Source organism: Perissodus microlepis, chromosome 9 (assembly GCF_051167445.1).
Source record: "Perissodus microlepis isolate ML-2025 ecotype Zambia chromosome 9, ASM5116744v1, whole genome shotgun sequence".
NCBI classification, from domain to species: Eukaryota; Metazoa; Chordata; class Actinopteri; order Cichliformes; family Cichlidae; genus Perissodus; species Perissodus microlepis.
The window spans coordinates 14,479,049-14,496,618 of record NC_140469.1 but is presented as its reverse complement, the minus strand read 5'-3'; the positions used below and the strand labels follow the sequence as shown (position 1 = coordinate 14,496,618).

At 41.0% G+C, this 17,570-nt stretch overlaps 1 protein-coding gene across 1 annotated transcript; it reads left to right on the top strand.

The window, feature by feature from the left end:
- The first annotated feature begins 2,613 nt into the window (after nt 1-2,613).
- Nucleotides 2,614-17,225, top strand: slc51a (solute carrier family 51 member A). The gene is made up of 8 exons (XM_084939159.1): nt 2,614-2,898; nt 6,248-6,399; nt 6,481-6,554; nt 6,868-7,026; nt 8,674-8,785; nt 14,686-14,823; nt 14,955-15,060; nt 16,829-17,225. Exons 1-8 carry the CDS (start codon nt 2,778-2,780, stop codon nt 16,972-16,974), a joined length of 1,008 nt encoding a protein of 335 aa, XP_084795285.1. The 5' UTR covers nt 2,614-2,777; the 3' UTR covers nt 16,975-17,225.
- Nucleotides 17,226-17,570: the final 345 nt, after the last annotated feature.

Here is a 17,570-nt window from a genome sequence, read left to right as displayed (position 1 = left end):
GGGAACAAATGAGCTTGTACAGAGTACTCAAAATAAATAAGTTGTCCTAATTTAGTCATTTTTAGCTAAGCTTTACTCAATTTTTTTGAGCCAACGAGTTTCCTCAATTTTTTTGAGTTCTGGGAACTAATTAGATTTTACAGTGTATCTTAAAATACAGTAAGATAAGTTAGTTAGCTAACTTTTGACTAGCATTAGCCTAGCTGCTATCTCCAAATCAGCATAACATACAGAAAACACATGTAGTGCTAGTTAGTTAACTTTATATTTTACTTGTGCATCCATGTAACTGAATATATATATAAATAACATCACTACACTCACAGAAAATTCCAAAGTAAATAAAGTATTTTTACCTCCTACATGTCGGAGTCCAAGAAAGAAACACAGATAGGCGCGGTAACGGTCGACAGACAAACAACACCAGCAATGTGTTGAATTAGACTCCTTAGCACCCAGTGAATGAACACCTAAATATTACACCGCTTTAGAGTACTCCCCAACACTGACTGTAGTATAAGGTGAAAAATAAACTCCCGGAATGTAACTCTTGTGCACTTTTATGCCTAACTCCAGAATATTTAACTCCAGAGATTTGCTGTGTAACAGTGTGCACATTGAATGGGTAGCTGTGTTTAGCCATGTGCTGTCAGAAGTGATTAGAAAGAGTAAACACTCGTTGTGGACTTAGATTCAGGAACCCTGTTGAGCATTGACCTTTGCTATCTCTGTGACACCCAGGCCCTTCACCTCTGGTGATGAGGTTGTTGTTTGCTCATCCTCGTGTCTTTCACGGTCACTTTCTCTGTAAAATTGCTTGCTGCGCTTGTCCGCAAATCAAAGCTTGGCACACGAAGACAGAAGAGCGTGCGTCTGTTTCACGGGTCAGTTTCAGCAGCTACTGTAGTAAAAAAGAAAAAACGTAAACAAAATCCAAACAGTTCAAAAAAGAGGAAAAGAAAGAATTTCAACACAATAAAAACAGAAGAACTTTTGGTTTTCGCCCGTTTTCTACTCTCCTCTGTAATGTGAGTGTTTGAGCTAATGTTGAGCCACCTAAGATAATAAAGTCTGAGTCACTTTTCCAGGGAAAGAAAACAGTATTTGCTTGTAAAAGAGGGGGGGGGGGGAGTATGAAAAGCAAAGGCAGCCACAGTTTCACTAAAGACCACTGTGTGGCTTATCCATTAAAGGGAAAGGCATTAAATAGTGATGGTGTTGACTGGATGGTGACATCAGGCTCTACAAACAAATCCAACCAGCAGGAAATTAGATGCAACCAATTGACAGTTTTATTTGAAATTTATCAGCTAAATTTAAGGTTGAACCCAAATTAACTTTAACCTAAATTTCTGGCTTCTAGATGCGAAATTGCTCAAATCAGTATTTTTTCGCCTATTTCGTGAATCACTGGCTGTAACAAGATTGCAGGTGTGAAGAGAAACCTGTTCAAACCTGTTCAGGGTAAAACTGCCAGGGTTGAAGGCTGTAGAGTGTTGACGTTTTGAATCAATTACCCAAATGCAGGCTAGTCAGGGCAAATCAGTTCTAAAGAGTCAGTCTGTAGCGAACAAGGTGAGCCTTGAGAGCCAAGAGAGTTGCACAGGCTTGGTTAAAATGACTCAGTGTTAATATGAGGTCAGAAAATGATGTGTTATATCATCCTTTTTTTGTACAGTGAAGGATGCGTACTTGTGTAAATCATCTGATGTGAGATGTGTCCCTGTTTTTGTGCCCCTCAGCCATCTCTGTTAATCATTCCTGTGACGGGTCTGTACATGAAACTCAAGGATAAAGGGGTTTAGTCTTGGTGTAAACAAAAAGAAAGGATCCAACCTCGCGAAAAGACAAGGTTTACCTGAACCAAAAAACAAACAAACCCCAAAACAGACAAACAAACAAAACAGGCACAGAGCATGTTCTCAGATATCCAGTGAGGCGTCCTATCATTGTAGTTGTATTTGGTGCTGTTCAGATGCTGTAAACCCACCTGGGTGGTCTCAAATATTTAACAGCCTTTTGAGTGCTGCTCAAAAGTATTCCAAAAAAAAGTGAAAGCAGAAAGATGTGTGTGCTTTGTAGGCGCCTCAGTCCAAAGAAATCCCAAAGAAATCCACCACCGACACCACATACACATGCAGCCCTGATGTTGTCAAACAGCCCCTCCTCCTCCGTCCTAAACTCCACTGCCTTGGTACTGTTTTGTAGTAAATTATAAAAGATGTATCCACTTAGCTCAAATCCTCATCTGTGAAGAGTTGACAGTAACAGTGAAGTGAGTATAGCTAACCCTCTATCAGATTCCACCTTATATATGTGAGTGTGTCATAATGAACAGGAGAGGAGAACGGCTGCTTTTGCGTTCAACGACGCAGGACAAGTCTAAAGTGAGCAGCATTTACAAAAGCCACGGTGGGGTCACAAACTACCACTATCCAAATCAGAATATGTTAACCAGATTGCCACCTGATTCTAAGGAGTTTCACAAACAGGAATCACATATCAGCCCAGTGTTATCTAAACGGTGAGCAAATCAATATTGCACCAATTCAAAGGAAGCAAGAGTCTCTTAATGTGGGACTACTTTAAAGTCATCCTTTGTGCGTAAGTTCCCCGTCAGATGCAGACAGCTCACCCTTGTCGGTTATTCAAAGGAGGCGGGGTCCAGTTGCACTGACTGAGTGTTTCAGGGTATCTGAGAAGCAGATATGCCCTTTTAAAAAGTTTGAGGAGACTCTCAGGAGAAGCCACTTCGGACTTTTACGCATCGAGCGTCCATGGATGGAAAGGGGACCGAGAAGGCACCGACAGGAGCCAACATGAGCAATAGATCCTTCCCTATCTCTGACCCGATATGTCAAACGGTGGACGCGCCTTTCGCCATGGATGTCATCCGCAGTGAGTAAAGCGGGTTCCGCACGGCAGATTTGCCCGTTTTCACGGTTCCCCCCAAGAGCTCCCTACGAGCAGCAAGAGTAGATCCACGGGAATTTTAATTGGTGGGAGGGTTTTTGTGCACCACTGGGTCGCAGTGCCCTGGTAACTGCTGGTTGTACTTCATTAGGACTTAATGGGATTCCTGGAAGTCTTTGAACCACACTGGGGAACGAAAGACTGAAGTTGTGCTATGTTGCTGCCCCTTTGCAGCACGATGGTCAACTACTTTGAAGTGAGGATTTTTCAGACATATGAAATAAAACAAAATAAATATATAATATAATATAATATATAGATTTAGCGAGAATTACATATTAATACTGTGTTGGAATACACAGACGATAACATATACGTGTTTTATGGTATCTTGCTCGTGCCCCCTCCCAGCAAACTATTTAAGCTCAGTTTGACGCTGTCTCAGAGCCAGGTGTGTGCAACATCTTCTCGGTTTTTCCCTACCACTGAAGTGTACAGCAAGTGATCTTTTAGTACAGTTACAGACTCCCCCTCATTCGCTTTACATTACTGTAACCCATCTGCGAACAATTAGACAAACCGCACAGCAAAGGTAAACTGTTTTCCCCCTAAAACTTTCTACAAATGTGGAGTTAATATTGTTATTGTAATAACAATATCCCAATAATAAGAGCGTGAAAGTGTGAGCCATGTTTGCACTTTCAGTTTTATTCTGTGGATGGCTTCCATTTGGCCCGAGGGCGTTTTTTTTCTTTTCTTTTCTTTTTCTTGATTTTTTTTGAAAAACGTGTTTATTATTTTAATGTGTTTAATGTCTGTTTTGGATCATGCGCACTGCTACCCATGATCAGCAACGATACACACTAAAATAAACAATATTTTGCCAAAATTTCTGACTTTAACTAAATAATTACGTGTAAATCTTCTTTGTAGTTTGCTTACATAAGAACAGTGTTAACTATTACATTTAATGGGATCTAGTTACATTTAAATTTACCTGATATATATTCAGTTTATACCAAGCGCATTTCCCTTAATTATTTTTATGAATTAACCTTCGATTCTACGCTAAATTATTGCTGCATCCTTTTTGTTGAAACTTCAGATTTTTATTTTTTGTAGATAAATGTCCTTCAGACTGCATGTCTCAGTCAGTAAATGTGCTACAAAGATGTGTAATATTACGTTAGGAAATGAAACCAGATGATTGGCCAGTGGGTAATGTTGTTGTTGTTGTTGTTGTTGTTTAAATTAATTCTCAAAAATCAGTAACAGCCCCAAAAATCAAGGATTGATTATCCACTGCAGGAGAGCGTAAAACCGTGTGGCCTCGTCACCAATTTGCTGAATTACCCAGACGGTGCCACATGCATATCTGGCTCATCGTATGGTAGCTTGAGTGGTCAAAGAGAACACTTAAAATACCGCTAGAATTTGTGATTTATAGGCTCCAGATTTCAGTCACTGTCTGCCTCATCGCAAACAAACAAATGAACGAATGTCTCTTGTCTATATTGTGCGCTCAAAACCATGAACACCAAAGAAGAAATGACACATATTACGAGAATCGTCTTAATTATATCAGCATGCCGGAACTTTTACTCAGCCCTTCCTCCCATTCTTGTTCAGACACAAACCGGATTGCAGATTTCTTATCACACACTGTTCTTTCTGTGAAAAATCCGTTTGAACAATTCAGCCGTAATTACACTTTCTAGCTGCTGGTTTCCAGCTGCTGTGGATGTTTCTGCAACTTACACTTTGCCCCGCATTGCTACTTTCCACTGTGCATAATCCTGCCCACATGTATGGCACCTTGTTTCAGAATCATTAACCAGCTTACAAGAAGCTTACCTACTGCTGTTTCATTTTACGTCTGTGATGGCACTTTTGTTTATTGACTACAAAGTAAGTTCTGCTAGCACAAAGATGAATATCAATCAGCCTAACAGTGGGCAAAGCCACAGGTGCTTGGTTTGGTCTGGCAGTATTTGGCTTTAGTTTATTTGAATGGTTGTTGAATCATTTTAACAGAAGCCCACAAATTGCCAGGATTTAACTAAGCAAACAGATAAGAGCCTTCCACTGGACAGTTACTGCAGCAATGATTCACCTCACAACAGCTGAATTCAGCACTGAGTTCTCATTTCTTCAACATCTGTGTCAGTAGGCATATCCTGTGGTCGCGGTAAAAGATGTTTATCATTTTCAGAAGAGTCAAAATGTTGGCCTGTGTCAAGCAAAGAAAACGGCCAAGATTGCTGAAACTACTAAAACTGGGTTAACTCTCTGACACACTATTAAAACTAGGAAAGATAGCGGTGACCAAACATCTAGAAATCAACTGTAGAGCTCACATTTGAGCTCACGTTTATGAAAATGAGAGCATTTCAATATGCAATATGAAGAAAACTCAACAAACTGGGATTAAACAGCTGTGAGCCTTAAGAAAAGCACTTATCAGTGAGGCTTGAAAAAAAAAGCCTTACTGAGCATAAAGGTTGGCATCTGGAGTGATGGGAAAAGATCATGTAGTCTGATAAAGATTAAAGTGATGGGAGCATCAGTGTCAGAGGAGAGCTGATGAAGCAATACTCAGCTGTCATGCCTGGTGTCTACCGAACAAGCCTGTGCAGTGCAGTGGGTGATGCTGTGATCTGGGGTTGCGTCAGCTGGTCGGGTCTAGGTTCATCGGTGTAATAAGGCCAAAAAACTGAGCTCAGTTGACAATATGAATATACTGAATCACACAGGCACAGGCATATTTAGATTCAGACAAAGCCAGAGTTCACTGGGCTCAAATTGTGCAAGAGTGATTCAGGGAACATGAAATATCATGTTTCTCTTCGGCCCACTGAGAACCTTTGGGACATCCTGGAGGAGACTTTGGGCAGCAGTCACACTTGACTGATCTCTCTGACATCAGAGGGCTCTTGTGGTTTACAGGATCAAACCTAATTGGACTTTTTCCTGTAAACAGCATGCAAGCACTTAGCTTCTCATGTTGCCATATCAGGGTAACACTTTGACATAACATTTTCAGCTGCAGGTAGTATTTTGAGCAAATGGTAAAAAATATATCAGCAACAATACCCATGAGGAGAATCAAGTTTACATTTTATTCGCCACATGCAGTGACAGGTTGCCCTGCAGTGGAATGAACCCGTCCCCCGACCTTACGCACACAACACAGACATCACATGGGGATATAAGTGAGTGCTTATCAGTGTGTGCGTGTCCATAGTTCAGCCATAGTTCAGCTGACAAAGATCACATCGACCACCTCAGATTTAATGAAAGCAAATTTATTTTCCTTTTCCTTTGTTAATTTCAGGGTTTGGTGTCTTTGACTACATCCTGTATGGCATCTTGACCTTCATGGCAACAGTTTCTTTGCTGGTCTTCTTAGAGGAATGTATCTACATCTATAGGAAAGTACCTGCCAATAAGAAGAGTCTCATCATCTGGGTGAATGGAGCAGCACCGGTGAGAACAGTTTGCAGAAAAGAAACAGATGACACAAACGTATACCTGGATCTTTAATTGACGCTTGTCTCATTTTTTCAGGCGATTGGCACCATGTCATGTCTGGGGATGTGGTTCCCCAGAGCTACCATGTTTACTGATATGTTCTCTGGCTGGTGGGTTTTTAATTTTTTTCCCACTCGTCCCTTCTCTTTTACTCACCCTCCATTTCCCACTGTGCTGTGTGTCTCTCTGACCAGCAGAGTCCTGCTGTGAAAGATAATAGTGAAACCTGAACCTCAGAACCTACAGAAAAACTGAAAACAGGAGTGCTGTTAAGTACTGTGTGACGTGTCATTTACTTTTCTACTACTCTTCCTGAGCCCTCCTCCAAAAACCTCTTTCTCTTATTCTTCCTACGTTCCTAGATCTCATTCCCATGTTCCTTGTTTCCATTTACCTGCCTCTCGTCCTCTTCTTTCACCGTAGTTACTTTGCCATCGTGGTGTTCAAGTTCCTGATCCTGATGGTGGAAGAGTTGGGTGGCGACGAGGCGTTTCTGAAGCGTGCAGGAAAATATAAACTGAAGATCAGCACGGGGCCTTGTTGCTGCTGCTGCTGTTGCCTGCCAGAGGTGGCCATCACACGGTAAATCCACAAGTGACACAGTCACTTTTCTGCTTTAGTTTACTGTCGTGTAAGCTGAAAGCAAATCTACTTGTTTTTTAAAACGCAAATGACTAACTTCTGGAGAGCACTCAGCAGATGCACATCTTCAGAATAGTCACTAAAGCTGATGATGATGATGGACGTTTTGGTTTTTTGTTATTCTTGGCAAAAGAGCCTTTTTCTTTGGTAGATTTTTTTCCTCCTTGGTAGGTAGGGGTGGAGGGGGCTTTAAGGCTATAAACGCCAGATTAAATAAACTAGATTAAACCTCACGGCTAAGTTGAGCATGTCAACATCCGCAAAAGTTCTCTGAAAGCAGTCAGAGAGATCTGAAAGCAATTTTGCCAGTGCAATCAAGCATGAGCCCTCGTGTTTGCTTGAATTCCAGGCTTATTTTATTGAAGTTTTACGTATATGGAAGAATAGCCTTGAAATGGCGCGTTCACCTGCGCCGTAGTTTCTATTTATTTACTGTCCACATTTAATAGTTCCAGCGAAGGGTGGTCAGTTTCCAAGGATGTTTCCACCGATGCTTTGATATTGGGCAATTGCTCGAGAACAGGCAGATGGCAACAACCTGGAATGCTAATGAAGCACAGACCATGGCGGGTGGCTTTGAAGTAGTCTGCACCCCTGTTCAAACATTACACAAACACAGAGCCTCTTTGCATAGCGCATTGAATTCACACTAGAGCTTCAGTCTGGTTCTCAGAATCCAGGTTACACTACTGGTCATTCAACTTGTTCGGGGTGGGGCAGCATTTACAGAACAGACATATCACCCCCCTGTTTTGCAGAAAAAAGCCAAGTGGCACCATGTGTTGCAATGGACTTTCTGATTTGGCCATTTTAATCAGATACAGGAGTCACACACTGGTTTGTCTGTCTGTCTGCAGAATGCATTATCTGAACAGAGCTGACCTGGCGTCCCAGTTCATTTTCATCCCTTAGAGAAGTGCCGATCTATGAACGCATTACTATTGAAGCCTAAAGATGATGACCAGACAGAACAGCCGCTGCAATTAAACTTCACAGTTAATGGCGATAGAAATGTTCGCTCCCAGTTCTGCTAATATGAACTTGATTGTAGTTTCAGTGTATAGAAAGGATAGATTCCAGGCCAAAGATGAGCCCAAGGGGTCTAAACAAATAAGAAAATGGGTGAACATGCCACATATTTGGCCACACAAGCATTATCTCCTTCCCACGTAGTTTCTTGGAATGAGGCCACACTGTTGCCAGGCAGTGACAGGCAAATGTGCAAAGTTAACAAAAAATCCTTTTAAAGCCTTCATTCTGCATTGCAAGATGATGACAATCAAGCCAGGGCATGCTCAGCTACTTATACCGTGCCCCGTTTTTATGTTTAAAAAAACCGACTAATGCACCTCAGAAGCACAATGTTGTTTTGGTTGCGTAACCGCAGTCAAATCTTGACATGCCAGCAGCACACAGAGATGTGTCCAGATCCACTCTTTATTGCTCCAGACATCCTCAAGTAATGTTCAAGGGCAGGTATAGTGGAACTGCACAATGAACTTTTTGTGGTTTTTACTGTAAATCAGAGGTTAGATTATTCCGGGTCATCAGCAGATAATGAAATGGTTTCCTCTGTTTCATCTCCAGACGCTCTCTCTTCCTGCTCAAACTTGGCTCCATCCAGTTTGCCGTCCTGAAGACTGCCTTCACCATCTTTTCCATTGTTCTCTACACCAACGACAACTACCATGTGAAGGATGTGAGTTGAAAGCACAGAAATGTAAACAACTATCTCTAAAAATACAAACCCAATTCTGAAACAGTTGGGGTGCTGTGTAAAGATTTTAAAATCTCACAAACAAATTTAATATTCACAATAGAATATTTTAAAAAGATATCAAATTTCTTAACCGTACCATTTTAGAAAAAAAAATCATCTCATTTTGAATGTGGTGGCAGCAACACGTCTCCAACAAGTTGGGACAGAGGCAACAAAAGGCTGGAAAATTCAAGTGTTTTGCTTTGTTTTTTTCGGGAAATATAGACACCACATTCTCTGGACTAAAGAGGAGAGGAACCATCCAGCTTGTTATCAGTGTTCAGTTCAAATTCCCTCATCCCTGATGGGATGGGGTTACATTAGTGCCTGTAGAATTGGCAACTTGCACATCTGGTAAGGCGCCAGCAGTGCTGAAAAACATATAAAGGTTTTAAAGACACATATACTCTCATCCAGATGTATTTTTCAGGGAAGGCTTTGAATATTTCAGCAAGATACTGCATACTGCAGCTATTACAACAGATGGCTTTATAATAAAAAAGTCCAGGTGTTGAACTGGCCTGTCTGCAGGCCCAAACCTTTCACTAACGGAAAACATCTGGCACATCATGAAATAGAAAATACAGAAAAGAAGGACTGTTGGGCAACTAGAGTCCTATATGGTGTAGAGCAGGACTGCGTTAACGGTTCATTAAAATTTGGCTTCTGAAACAGAAATAGAAGCAATCAAATTATTACCCCACCAAGGACATAATTCAAAGACACCATTTAAAAAATTATGCATCAGATTTCCCACAAATTTTAAAGCAACAACTTAATATGGTACTCAGTTGTCTGAATGGCCCCCACGAGTTTGTATACATGCCTGAAGATCTAGTTTAGAGTTTTGGATTTTTGTTTTAATTGGGGCATGCTCCTAATGAGATGAAAGATGGTGCCCTGGAGAATCTACTTCCTAAATCTGGACCAGAGTATCACTGAGCTCCTGCACAGCTTCAGCTGGGACCTGGAGGCGTCGTTTAGACCGAAACTTAATGTACTATTGCTACATAAGGCCAGGCATTGTCGTACACCAGGAGGAATCCAGGACCCACTGCACCAGTGGGTCCAAGGATTTCACTCCAATAATGGACGTCAGGGGGTCGTTGTCTAACCTGTAGAGATCTGTGCGTCCCTCCATGGATATGCGTTTGCAGACCATCACTGACCCACTGCCAAACCGATCATGCTGAACGATGTTACAGGCACCATAACGTTCTCCATAACTTCTCCAAACTCTTTCACATCTGTCACATGTGCTCAGGGTAACCCTGCTCTCATCTGTGAAAAGCACAGGGCAACAGAGATGGACCTGCCAATTCTCTTATTCTATTGCAAACTCAATCAGGCTCAATGGCGCTGGGCAGTGAGCACAGGGCCCAAAGGACATCCCGTCCACGGGCCACCCTCATGAAGTCTGCTACTGATTTTTTGGTCATAGACAATTACGACAATGGCCTGACGGAGGTCATCTTGTAGGGCTCTGGCAGTGCTCATCTTGCTCCTCTTTGCAGAAAGGAACACATACCAGTCCTGCTGATGGGTTAAGGACTTTCTTTGACCCTGCAAAATTACTTTAGGAGAGATGTACATGTAAATTCCAGGAGCAGGCTGTTGAAACATAGCAAACCTTCTGTTACATGCTGATGTGCTCTCCTGGAGGACTTGGACTACCTGTGCAACCTATGTAGTGTCCAGGTATACCCTCATACTGACCCTAGCCAAATTACCCATTACCCACTTGTAAATAATGTTTGTGTAATCAAAGTACACCTTTGTCATGCTGCTGAGTACGCAGCCTTTGAGGGGGGCGTGTGCTCTCAGAGAGCTTCTTGTTTGCTTCTTTAGTTTTTTCATTGAAAATGATTTAAAAAATACTCTGTTGCTCTGGACGTTTTATACACAGCTGGAACCGCAGTTGTAATTTGTAATCCAGACCTGTTGTAGAGACAGAGGGTTAATAGTCCCTTTTTTCAGTTAGGGTTAGGGTATTTTGTAAATGGAAGAGGTTTGCAGAGTCACAAAAGCTGAAGTTGGCTCAAAGCTAAGTCACAGAAAACAAAATCGCTGATCTGCCTACATGCCTCATTTTATAGTACAGTAGTTTTTATAGTCTATGTTACTGATCTGTTTCACTGAGTCATATGGTTGCGCCCTTAAATCAAGCTGTTACAGTTAAATCTAGATTCAGCCACCTGTCTGACAGTGAATTATTTTCTACCTAGAGTTACTTTTGCTAACTCCATTCTGAGTAAATCACATGTTGTTAGCCACAAGAGTCTTCACACACTTGCTACTACTTTGTTGGACCCCCCTTTTTCTTACAGAATTGCATTAGTTCTTCGTGGCACAGCCCTCAACAAGCTCCTGGAAACATTCCTCTGAGATTTTGGCCCATATCCACATGATTTTATCACAGTTAGCATCTGCAGATTTGTTGGCTGCACGTCCATGATATCAATCTACCGTTCCACTGCATCTCAAAGATGCTCTGTTGCATTAAGATCTGGTGATTGTGGAGGGTGTTTGAGGACAGCAAACTCATTGTTGTGTCCAAAAAAGCAGTTTCAGATGATTTGAGCTTTGTGGCATGGTGTGTTATCTTGCTGAAAGCAGCTGTTACAGGATGGGTACACTGGTCATAAAGGGATGGACACAGTCAGCAACAATACTCAGATAGGCTGTGGTGTTTAAACAATGCTCAATTTAATAGAATTTAGTACAAAGAGGCCCAAAGACAGCCATGAAAACTTCTCCCACACCATTACACCAGCAGCCTGAACTGGGTGAATCCAGTCTTTCATGTTTTTCAAACCACATTCTGACCCCACTGTCCAAATCTCAGAGCAGAATTGAGACTTATCAGACCAAAGAGCATATTTCCAATCTTCTATTGTCCAATTTTGGTGAGCCTGTGTGAATTACAAAAGTATCACTTTTGAATTACTGATGCCTTTCTTTCCATTCAAAGCAATTCACTACCAAACCTAGGCATCAACCAGGCATTTTCACCCAGGGAACAGACAAGATATTATTCTTTATAAACCCTAGTGTGAGAAAATCCCAGAAGATCAGCAGTTTCAGATCAGGGCGTCTGGCACCAACAACCATGCCACATTCAAAGTTATGCAAATCGTCTTTTTTCCTCACTCTGATGCTCGAACTTCAGTAGGTCATCTTGACCATGTCTACATGCCTAGGTGCAATAGCAGTTGAGTTGCTGCGATGTAATTGGCCAATTAAACATTTGTGTTTAGGAACATCCCCATAATTATTATTAGTCCTTATACAATATAATATGTATATTATAGCTCATTATGACTGTAGCTCAGGTGGCAGAGCAGGTCAGCCACTAATCAGAAGATCGGTGGTTCGATCCCACGCTGCCTCCTCGCTGCATGCCACATATCCTTGGGCAAGATACTAACCCCATGTTTGCCTACTGGTGGTGGTCAGAGGGCCCGGTGGCCTCGCCTCTGTCAGTGCGCCCCAGGGCAGCTGTGGCTACAATGTAGCTTGCCATTGCCAGTGTGTGAATGGGTGAATGACTGAATGTAGTGTAAAGCGCTTTGGGGTCCTTAGGGACTGAGTAAAGAGCTATACAAATGCAGGCCATTTACCATAATATCCTGTACAGACATGTGAAAAATATACAATAACAGATGAAGTAAGAGCGACATTAAAAACAATCACACTAACTAAAATAATTATTCTCTCGTTCCGTTAAGATGGATTTAAACTCTCCCAAGGTAACCAGTTGAACTGGTATTCCTAACAAAGTGCCCAGTGACAGTAAAATGTAATTGAAACTACCCTGAAATCCTGATAAAGCTGTTTTCATTTCTGTATTTTTGTTGTTAGTTAAGTGTGCCTATGCCAAGAGGCACACTTATTACTATTCGTCGGATTTATTAAGTGTGCCTATGCCAAGAGGCACACTTATTACTATTCGTCGGATTTATTATTAAGTGTGCCTATGCCAAGAGGCAATCATGAAACTGATCAATGATCGGCTTTTCTCTCTTGTTTGTTTATAGCACTAAACAACAGCAGCACGTTTAAGCTTGATCAGCTGTTGTTAGAATTCATTTGATTTTAATTTCTAGTGTCAGCTGATGTTTGCTGGAGCCACAGCTGAAAAAAAAGGGCTGGTCCAAACCAGGATATGTGCTTACTGAATCATCAGAGCTGAACTGGTGATGGAGAAACAGGTTTACCTTTTAGGTGACATGAATGAGTTGAAGGGAAGTTATGAACTGTTTCTGAGAGAAACAATCCACCTGTTTCAAGAAGTTATGTAGCCTTTAAAATAAATACACATTATTTATTTGAATCTTACAACCAAAGTTTGTATAATAATACACAAGATTGGCTGTAGACCATTGTTATTCATTCAGAACACTGTGTAAAAATAACAAAACAAAAAGTGAATGCAAAAGTGCACAAATATTTATTTTACGTGTTTGATGTGTGTGGCGGGGCGTGGTCTGCAGTGCCGCTGCAGGGGAGGTGGACCCACCTGAGCGGCATCTGCAATCACGCCTCTCGGGCGTAAAGTCTGTGCTCTCTCGGCTGTTTTTTTGGGTGTGTCGGGCTGTGAGATGAAAAGCTACAGCTGGCTGTGTGGGTACAGCAACCATGTGTGAAAAGTGGTCCATAACGCAATGCTTCAAAGCCTGTTCATGCAAACATTGTCGGGTCTGCCGTGGTACAATGGGACTTCTGCTCATGAACCTCTGTGCACAGTGTCTGCAAATCGGGGCTGTACGAAGTCACCTCATCTTTACACAAAACTGTAAGCTGTCATCTGTGAGGCGCGAGCGGTGTTTGTTTTTGCCATAGTTCATGGTGGAGAATGGCTGCTCTGCTGAGTTTTGCTCCCCGTAACCGTATGAATGGCAAACTACACTGATTAGCGGCGGCATAGGCACACTTAAAATTTCTTATGAAATTTTCGCTTTCTAGTTTCTATTAAACCCTGATTCTTTTGTCCCCATGATAGAACAGAGAAAACCAATTCATAGTGTGTTAAAACATTTATATTTCTTTTTATTCAATCATCTTCCGGAAGAGAGAGACACACCCTGCACAGCCCAAACGCCAGTTGCAGAATCTCTCACATTAGAATCATAAACTGTGTCTCATATAGGTATTATTATGGTACTTTACACTTCACAGTTTCAATACAACCATTGCTTATATGGCAAAGTTCCTCTTTTCTGTCTGGTTTCCTGTATTTATTAATATACTGTACAGCTCTACACGTCCTGTTTTCAGTCTGGCTGAGCACTTAGTTTATGAGTCAAAAGTGGCCTTGCTCTACAAACCTTCATTATTAAAGTACATAAAACAATATAATAAGAAAATAAGGACACTAAGGATATATTAATTACATGACATTTCTCATGTCAGCTGACAAAGCTCTGCTTATAGTACTGTTAAACCAATATTATAACTCCAATTTTGTTTTGACCATTTTTATATATAAAATGATCACTTTTGATGATTACTGTTGATGATTACTAATGTGTTGGCAGTTTCTCTAAGTCACCAAAGTTGCCTTAATTATGTCCTGCCCACTGCTGAGTCAACTCAGCTGAGCTAACATGGCAAACATTTTGCTGTAACCTTCATCTTGCTGTCAGTGTGACCATATGAGTATGTTGTCATTAGTGTTCACCTCGAGCAACGCTTGTTCTTTGCAGCACAACTATTTTTTGTTAATAGATATCTAATAGATATAATAGAATTTAATAGAATAATAGATGTGTCTGTGTGTGTGTGTGTGTGTGTGTGTGTGTGTGTGTGTGTGTGTGTGTGTGTGTGTGTTGTTGTTGCAGATAAGTACTACAATATGGATCAACTGTTTTGTAGGCGTCTTGACAGTCACAGGTTTGTGGCCTGTTGGCATCACGTTTATACACCTGAAGAACACCCTGCGAACAATAAAGATCGTCCCGAAATACGCCATGTATCAGGTAAGACACTGATCAAGCACATGTGCACACTTTTGCATAAAGACTAATAACAGATTTGAAAGACTGTTTTACCAGGATAACACAAGCTGCAACTACAATTAGTCCTTATATGTTTTCATTTGTGTCGTTAGCTGCTCCTGATTCTTACCCAGCTGCAGACAGCTATTATCAACATCTTGGGCGCGAATGGCATCATCGCCTGCTCTCCACCTTTCCCCTCGTCTATCAGAGGATACAGTGAGTTTACATCCATCTATCCAGTCAGACCAATCATCCACATATTTACAGTTCCATATATATTTGGACACTGACACAAGTTTTATTTTTGTATGTGTTTACTGAAACACATTTCGATCATAGTTAAATAATATACTTGGACATAATGTGTAAACTCCTTTCATTTGAGGGTATCCACATTCAAAATGGAGGTAGGGTTTAGGTATTCCAGCTCCTTAGCATATGCCACCTTCTTTTTAAAGCGACCAAATGTAATTGGACTATTAACTCGAAGGCTATTTCATGGGGCAGGTGTGGGCAATTCTTGAATATGTCATTATCAGTTAAGCAGATAAAAGAACTTGAGTTGATTTAAGGTGTGGTTCTTGCATTTGAAAGATTTTGCTGTGAACAGACAAAATGTGGTCAAAGGAGCTCTCCATGCAGGTGAAATAAGCCATCCTTAAGCTGCAAAAACAGAAGAAGAAAAAAACATCTGAGAAATTGCTGCAATATTTGGAGTTGCAAAATGTACAGTTTGGTGCATCCTGAGAAAGAAAGAATGCACTGGTGAACTCAACAATGCAAAAAGACCTGGACATCCAAAGAAGACAACAGTGGTGGATGATCAGAGTCATTTCCATGGTGAAGAGAAATCTCTTTACAACAGCCAACCAAGTGAACAACACTCTCCAGGATGTAGGCGCATCGATATCCAAGTGTACTATAAAGAGAAGACTGCATGAAAGTAAATACAGAGGGTTCACTGCAAGCTGCAAGCCACTCATAAGCCTCAAGAATAGAAAGGCTAGATTTGGGTTTTGCTAAAAAATAAAATAAAATAAAAAACATCTCAAAAAGCCAGCACAGTTCTGGAAAAACATTCTTTAGACAGATGAAACCACGACCAACCAGAATGATGGCAAGAAAAAAGCTAGGAGAAGCATGAAACGCCTCATGTCTCTGAATCCAAAGCAAACCACAATATCTGTAATACACGGCGGAAGCAAGTGTGATGGCTTGGTCGTGCATGGCTGCCAGTGGCACTGAGACACTAGTGTTTATTGATGATGTGACACAGGACAGAAGCAGCATAAGTTCTGAAGTGTTCAGAGGCATACTGTCTGCTCAAATCCAGCTCAATGCAGTAAAATTGATTGGGCGGCATTTCAAAATACAGATGGAGAATAACCCAAAACTCGCCAAAGGAACTCAGGAGTTTATTAAAGCAAATAAGTAGAGTATTCTTGAATGGCCAAGTCAGTCAGCTGATCTTAACTCAGTTGAGCATCCATTTCACTTGTCGAAGACTAAACTTTGGACAGAAAGGCTCACAAACACACAGCAACTGAAAGCCACTGCAGTAAAGGCCTAGCAGAGCATAAAAAGGAGGAAACCCAGCATCTGGTGATGTCCATGAGCTCAAGACTTCAGGCTGTCATTGTCAGCAAAACCATTAAAAATAAACATTTTATTTTCACTTATTTAATTTGTACAATTACTTTAGAGCCCCTGGTATGAAGGTATTGTGTTAAAAATACTCTAGTTCCTCACATTTTTAGGCAATCTTTTTGTTCCCCCACTGAATTAAAGCTGAAATTCTGCACTTCAACTGCATCTGAGTTGTTTCATCTAAAGGTCATTGTGGTAATTTACAGAACCAAAATAAGAAAAAAAGCAGTCCCAATCCAACTGTATCATATTTAGCATGCATCAGTATCCTTATTTTTTTTTTACCAGTAACCCTGTGACAGCTGAGCTTCTTTGTGTCCTTATTCTGCCTTCACAGTGATGAGCCAGCAGCTGCTGATCATGGAGATGTTCATCATAACGATGGTGACACGGCTGCTCTATAGACGACAGTACGATCCTTTACCTGAAGAGCAGGATGCCAATGAAAACACCAGGATGACTGACTTAACACAGTCTCCATGAGAACTAAATTGTGTTAATGTGTGTATGTGTATGTGTGTGTGTGTTTGTATGTTTGATTCATATTTTCTTTCAAGTATTTGATTAAGACATTGCATATATTCAAAATAACAAATATGAATTATATGTAAATGGGTCGTGTGGCTACTCATTAAGGTTACCGGGCTGCGAGTCCGCTACAAAGTGTTGATTGACAGGATACTCAGATCATGTACAGGCATGTGAAATTAATAAGAACATCCCGTGGAAATGGACTGACTCTCTTTGAAAACCTGCATTTTTTTTCGTACAAAGTAAGTGGGACTAAAAAACAAAACAGCTGAAAGAACATTTTGCAGAGTATCTGGTTATCTGGCAACAGATCAGCAACATTACTGCAAATAAAAAGAGCATCTTAGAGAGGCAGAGTTTCTCATAAGTAAAAATTGGCAGAGGTTCACCAATCTGCAAAAAAAATCAAAAATCAGAATAATGTTCCTCAATGTAAAATTGCAAAGACTTTGACTATCTCATCATCTACAGTGCCTAATGTCATCCAACGATTCAGAGAACCTGGAGAAATCTCCGTGCACAAGTGACAAGACCAAAAATCGATATGG